This window comes from Sander lucioperca, chromosome 10 (assembly GCF_008315115.2).
Source record: "Sander lucioperca isolate FBNREF2018 chromosome 10, SLUC_FBN_1.2, whole genome shotgun sequence".
Taxonomy (NCBI): Eukaryota; Metazoa; Chordata; class Actinopteri; order Perciformes; family Percidae; genus Sander; species Sander lucioperca.
The window spans coordinates 939,457-946,956 of NC_050182.1; the positions used below are offsets into that span (position 1 = coordinate 939,457).

The 7,500-nt window shown below is 43.6% G+C and overlaps 1 protein-coding gene across 1 annotated transcript in view; it reads left to right on the top strand.

Moving 5' to 3' along the window:
- LOC116051198 (IgGFc-binding protein-like) overlaps positions 1–3,955 on the top strand; it is a 4,975-nt gene extending 1,020 nt beyond the window's left edge. The window contains exons 1-3 of the mRNA XM_031301448.2: positions 1–379; positions 2,532–2,990; positions 3,890–3,955. The exon at positions 1–379 is cut by the window's left edge and continues 1,020 nt beyond it. Of these exons, the coding sequence (XP_031157308.2) occupies positions 1–379; positions 2,532–2,941 (789 nt within the window). The 3' untranslated portion in view covers positions 2,942–2,990; positions 3,890–3,955. The remainder of the gene's footprint in view (positions 380–2,531; positions 2,991–3,889) is intronic.
- The last annotated feature ends 3,545 nt before the right edge of the window (positions 3,956–7,500 follow it).

Sequence of the window (7,500 nt, forward strand, 5' to 3'; positions counted from 1 at the left end):
GTACAGGCCTTCAACAAGGACTTGCAGATGGTCGAGGCAGCCGGCACGGCCATCTTCTACCGTCCAGGCTTACTCCTCACTCTGATCCCAGAGACAGACTTCGCCAGCTGTTATGTCGTCAACGCCATCCCTGATACGCCGAGCTTCGCCCTAATCGTGGTCAACAAGAGTCTCACTGACGGGGTTCATAATGGAGGGCTTTCTTTGCAGAATCCTGTTTGGCAGGAGCTGAAAGGGACAGAGTACGTCTCGACACTTGTTGCTGTGGGGAGTCAGAGCGTCATCTGGCACGATTCCTCTGAAATGGCTGTCTACTTTTTGGGAAAGAAAAAAACTGCTTTGTTTGGGAACCCAGCGCCCATCATCAGTAAAACCCCAGGTATGGAGCTGCACCGCGAACATGAGCCACACAGTTAACAGTCCGACCACCAACGTCAAATTAAGGTTTACAGAGTCAGGACAAACTCGTGACGAGACAAGTTGAAACTTGCAACTACTTGCAACTACCTGCAACTACCTGCAACTACTTGCAACTACTTGCAACTACCTGCAACTACTTGCAACTACCTGCAACTACTTGCAACTACCTGCAACTACTTGCAACTACTTGCAACTACCTGCAACTACTTGCAACTACTTGCAACTACTCGCAACTACTCGCAACTACTTGCAACGCGTCGGTCTGCAGCGTTCTGAAAGCTGCGAGCAATGAGACGAGACGGTGTATTATCTGCTTAGATTTGACTCTCTGTAGGCTACTTCCGTTCTAACTTCCGACTTTCAGGCTTTTTTGTGGATATCATTTGAGGATATGTTAGTGATAGTGAGATCCTTGCTACAGTTGCATTTCTAGGGATGAAAATGAGAAAACTTTTGTTCTTATGCTGCTCCCTCTCTTCAGTCACTCTGTAGCTCGCTCCACCACATACCGTGCTCACGGGGGCCACAACCTTTTCACCAGCTGACAGTTTGTAACATAAAATGGAAATTGGAATTGGAAATTGATTTATTTGAAACAGGGACAATGCACAAATAAACATTAAACTTGTTGTAGAGAATATGTCTTGGGCCAGGTTATAGCAACAATTGCTAATTTCCACCTATAGTCCCTGGGCAGGTATGACAATGGATTCTGGATCATTTTATTCTACAGTTTGTAGCTGACTTGTAGCTTGACAAGCCAGACCCACATCCAGATGTTGGGTCTGGGAAATCACCATTGGCTGGGCTCAATCCGAGGGGCAGGATAAACAGTTGTCTTTCAAATTCTCTCTGCACGCGATATGATAGCACTACAACCAACCAGAGCAACGCTAGTTGATAGATTAAATATAAATTTAATCTAAATTTCCGATTTCTGCGCAAAATATGCGGGGCTTGCATGATTTCATAATCCCCGCATTTTCGTTGCAAAAAACTCACATATATTTTAGCAGAAAGTTGAAAAATGTGGCGTTTACTTCACACAAGAGCAGCCATTTTCCCCTGTTGCCATGGGAACGTTATGAAGTGACGTAATTACTTGACGTGAACATCATCGAAAAGCTGCAAACCCCGCGATGAAGCCACGATGAAATTGCAGTTTTTGCAAGTTCCCGTAATTTTTGCAATTTCCCGCAATTTCATCGCATCAAATTGCATAAATATCCCACATATTCCATCGCATTTTTAAAAAAAACGTGCGGCATAATCAAGTATTTTTGCCCGCAACAATCACAACAAAACTCTGCATTTTTCTGGAAGGACTGAAAATGTGTCTTTAAGGTACAATTATGCACCTTCCATTGTACATTGTGGACTTTCCGAGGTGTAAGGTACGTATTTGTCCCTTAATGTTTAAATGTAAAACGGCAGGAATTAGTGGATGCTCATCACAGCAGAAAATGTCATCTCTCAATATAGAAACACAAGTTAATCTATACTATATTCAAACCTTTGTTTAAGGTACATTATTGATCCTCAAAGGTATAATATTGTCCCTTTTGAAGGTATAAACAAGTAGGTACAAATATGCTCCTTAAAGATATAGTTTTGCACTTTTTGCACAGGCGGAGAGTTACCAACACCTATTGTTTCCCAACAAAATACATACCTGCTTGTTTTCTCACTAGTTTACTACAGTATAGTCGTACTTAAAAGAAAAACTTACTTTTCTATAGTTTGTTTTTTGGTGTTTGAATTGCAACCGCAGCAGCTTCTCAACCCGCCATATTCACAAGTTTCAAAATACTTTAGTGGTCCCGTAGCAAACATGGCGGCCGGTGAGACCGTTTTGAGAGCGTTTTGACAGCTTTGAGTGCAGCATCTGGGTACTTATAGTGCTGCATTTGGACCTACAGTACTTCGTCACTGTTAAGGCGCTGTGCATTCAAAATAGCAAGTGTAAGTACAGTAGTGCACGGTTTAAAACACAGCATTAGTGAAATGCAAAACCAGGCAGAACAAGGAGAGAACAACTGAATGGTTTGTGATCATAATTGCCTACTAATTTCAGTTTGTCTTTGTTCTGTTTCATCCGAAATCCCCGACAGATTTCAGGGGTTGCGTCTTGTCTCCAGAGGTCATGAAAATTGCAGACGTCTCAGATGGCTGGCGAGAATCCCTGAAGTACTGCAAAGACAAGGGCCTGGAGCTGGTCAGCTTCCCCAAGGCCCAACTCCAGAGACATATCTATGAAAAAATCCTCCAGCTCAAGAATGACACGGTGCAGGAAGTGTGGATCGGCATGCGCCGGAGCTCCCGGTCTGGCGAGTGGTACTGGCTGAATCAGCAACCAGTCAACGACACCAACTGGGATGAGGGGGAGCCCGGCACGGTATTTGATGGCCAGTGTGTTGTAATGAGTCTGGAAAAGGGCAAGGACTTTGGCTGGAGTGGCAAGGACTGCTGTAAGCCAGCTTATTCCATCTGCTACAAAGAACCCGTCTTGTTTTGGGGTTGAGACCGAGACAAGACCAAGACTTTGAGGGGTTGAGACCGAGACTTTGAGGGTTTGAGACCGAGACTTTGAGGGCTCGAGGCCGAGACTTTGAGGGGTTTAGAACGAGACTATGAGGGGTTGAGACCGAGACAAGACAGAGATTTTGAGGGGTTGAGACCGAGACTTTGAGGGGTTGAGACCGAGACAAAACTGAGACTTTGAGGGGTTTAGAACGAGACTATGAGGGGTTGAGACCGAGACAAGACCCAGACTTTGAGGGGTCGAGACCGAGACTTTGAGGGGTTGAGACCGAGACAAAACTGAGACTTTGAGGGGTTTAGAACGAGACTATGAGGGGTTGAGACCGAGACAAGACCCAGACTTTGAGGGATTGAGACCGAGACAAGACCCAGACTTTGAGGGGTTTAGAACGAGAATATGAGGGGTTGAGACCGAGACAAGACCGAGACTTTGAGGGGTCGAGACCGAGACTTTGAGGGGTTGAGACCAAACAGGACCAAGACTTTGAGGGATTGAGACCAAACAGGACCAGGACTTTGAGGGGTTGAGACCAAACAGGACAATGACTTTGAGGGGTTGAGATCGAGATTTTGAGGGGTTGAGACCAAGACAAGACCGAGACTTTGAGGAGTTGAGACCGAGACTTTGAGGGGTTGAGACCAAAACTTTGAAGGGTTGACACCAAGACAAGTCCGAGACTTTGAGGGGTTGAGACCGAGACTTTGAGGGGTTTAGACTGAGACAAGACCCAGACTTTGAGGGGTTGAGACCGAGACAAGACCCAGACTTTGAGGGGTTGAGACCGAGACTTTGAGGGGTTGAGACCAAAACTTTGAGGGGTTGAGACCGAGACAAGACCCAGACTTTGAGGGGTCGAGACCGAGACTTTGAGGGGTTGAGAGCGAGACTTTGAGGGTTTGAGACCGAGACAAAACTGAGACTTTGAAGGGTTTAGAACGAGAATATGAGGGGTTGAGACCGAGACAAGACCCAGACTTTGAGGGGTCGAGACCGAGACTTTGAGGGGTTGAGACCAAACAGGACCAAGACTTTGAGGGATTGAGACCAAACAGGACCAAGACTTTGAGGGGTTGAGACCAAACAGGACCAAGACTTTGAGGGATTGAGACCAAACAGGACCAAGACTTTGAGGGGTTGAGACCAAACAGGACCAAGACTTTGAGGGGTTGAGATCGAGATTTTGAGGGGTTGAGACCAAGACAAGACCGAGACTTTGAGGGGTTGAGACCGAGACTTTGAGGGGTTGAGACTAAAACTTTGAGGGGTTGAGACCGAGACCAGACCGAGACTTTGAGGGGTCGAGACCGAGACTTTGAGGGGTTTAGACCGAAATTTTGAGGGGTTGAGACCAAGACAAGACCGAGACTTTGAGATGTCGAGACCGAGACTTTGAGGGGTTTAGACTGAGATTTTGAGGGGTTGAGACCAAGACAAGACCGAGACTTTGAGATGTCGAGGAGAAAGAGGAAACTATAGCTACAGCTAGCTGTGGCAATCTCACCGACTAGCTTATATTTTAAGGCACAGTTGTTGCGTTTGTTTTCATAGCTTTATTATACTTCATAGTTACACATTTATATGTCGTGATAATAGTTTACATGACGCAAAATAAATGTGTCATGGTTTGTCAGATTGTCTAAATATATACTGTACATACACTGCTTTTTGACTTTGTTTTGGTTGATGTAGTAGATCAGGGGTTTTCAAACATTTTGTGTATGTGGACCACTATTTGTAATCAAGAATGTTCGTGGACCACCTCATAATACATATAATAAAATATGTCTACACACAGTCCTACCTGAATTAATCCGCACCTCTTAATAGTGCTACTAGCACTAAAACTATAACTGGTCATCCCATCAGTACAAAAGGCTCGTTAAAAGAAAGTTTACTGCACACAACGGCTGCCACATATTTAATTTATTTATTTACTTAAGCGCCCGAGGGCATAATCAGGTTAATTTGAACAACAGGCTTATTTCCATATGGAGTATTAAATCTATACAGTAATAACAACACTTGCATATAGTCAACATTTCAAAACCTTTGGCGATTTTAGGGTAACTGTACGTCCACACCGCTGCCGACTTTAGCTGCAGAGAAGCTCTGGCCGCCCGGTCAAGGACGCTGGTCAGAAAGTCCGGGGAAGCTGTTTGAGGCTTTGGCCGCTCTGACGTAGCAGCATTCTATGTTCATCATGGAAAAAGATCAAGCAGCCACTGCACGGCCAATACACTGACACTAGAAACCTTTTATAAATGACATATATAATGACAGAATGTGTATTGGTTGTTGGTCGCAGCGGTGTCTGTTAGCAGTTAGCTCGCTTGTTAGCCGCTGAACCGCAGCAGCGTGCAGGCAGAGCGAGCAGCCGCCAGCTGTTGATCCGTGCAGGACTTCACCGTGAGCGGACTGTTTAGAGACCATGTGACCGGCAGGTAACGTTAACTGGTCCCTATACGCAAATATCATAAATGATAGGGAACCCAGCAACGGCCATGATGAGCTTCTCCTCCTTTTTCTCTGAACTAATGTTTTGGTAGGAACCAAAGTTTACATCGTATGTTTCTCTGGAATCAGCCAGCATGAAGGACGTCTATATTCTGATTGGTTGCCGCAGAACGGCGTCATAGCTCATTACCATAAAGCTGACCTACTTTCAACTTTCTGATTGACGCTCTGGTCGCTCAAAACGCCCAAAACGCGACGCCGACAGATTTTCCGCTCCTTGCAGCTGAGAGAAGCAGCTTCCATTGAAGATGAATGACTTCCTGTATCTTTAGAAGATCAAGTCGGCGGCGGTGTGGACGTACATTTAGGGTTAAAGCGTAACTCTCGCCAAAATGCAACCTATAGGGTCTTTTTGTGAATGTACCCGAGTCAAACTTTCGTTTAAAAGCATATTTAGGACAGAATCGCCACTTTTAAGATTTACCGTATTTTCGTTTTCCGGTCAAATGGCCTTTTGAATGGGAGTGCTAGCGGCACTTTGATGCTAGCCTCAAAATAGCTATTTTTAAAACACTACGAAGTCTCGACACAACATGAGACTTTACTCCAAGTATCACCAGGGACTCTACACCTTAACGAAAGCATTGACAACATTGTTTGTGTTCTCAGAGTTTACTAAAAAGAAAGGTTACTCATGTTAGCTGTTGTTGTTTACGCTATCCGCCATTTTCCCAGTCCAAAATAGGCGATCTCTGAATGTGAATGAACGGACTCCACAGGAGGAAATGTCATTCTTATGTGAGGCTCCTTTTTCAACTACAAGGTCAATATTGTGTTTCACTAACGACAAAACAACAAATTATCCGTGCATTTATATGGAACTAAGCTTTAGGAGCTTTCCATCTTTACTCTCCTCCCTCGACTATTTTTGACTGGCTCGATAGACGGCGACCGGAAGAACAACAGCTAACGGGAGGAACCTTTCTTTTTTCTAATGTTGTCAATGCTTTCGTTAAGGTGTAGAGCTCCTGGTGATACTTGGAGCAAAGTCTCATGTTGTGTCGAGCCTTCTTAGTGTTTTAAAAATAGCTATTTTGAGGATAGCATCAAAGTGCCCCTAGCACTCCCATTCAAAAGGCCATTTGACTGAAAAACGAAAATACGGTAAATCTTAAAAGTGGCGCTTCCATCCTACATATGCTTTTAAATGAAAGTTTGACTCGGGTACATTCACAAAAAGACCCTAGGTTGCATTTTGGCGAGAGTTACCTAGTAATCACACAATAACTTGACAATTTCATTTAAATTTAAATTTTATATCAATACACATATGCTTAATTTTTTATGGGAATTTCCTGGTAAAATGAAGGTTAAAAAACTATTATTTTATATTTTATTTTGCTTTTCTCCACGGACCACCTGCAGTACCCTCACGGACCACTAGTGGTCTGCGGACCACAGTTTGGGAATGACTGTAGTAGATAATTAGGACTTGATTGGTTGAGTCTGTGATCTGATTGGTTAAAGAAGATAATCTCCATAACGTTTGGGTCTCAATAAACTTATTTTAATCTCCGTTACCCTGTCGTCCTTTGTGTGATATTGACTAGTTAGTGTTTGGTCAGCGTAACAGTTATCAGTTCAATTTTCGAAGCACAAACGGACATTTGGAACAACAGAAAAATGGGATAAAATATCCAATTTTTCATTTTTTTCCGTCTTGACATATTAAAAAAATTTGATCTTTAAACTGTTTTTCCAATTTTCTGTTTTTATTCAGAGCATCAGAAATTTAGAAAATTACAAAATTGCGTCTGAGCTCCAATTATTAAATACTGTAATGGTATTCTCTCCCTCGTTCCACCTAGCTACCCCCCCCCCCCACTCGAAATCATCAGTTGCACCTCTGACCCCAAAGTCTATCAGTTTTTTATATATATATATAGAATACCATCACAGTATTGAATAATTGGAGCTCAGACGCAATTTTGTAATTTTCTAAATTTCTGATGCTCACACACACACACACACACACACACACACACACAGTAACACACACAGTAACACACACACACACACACACA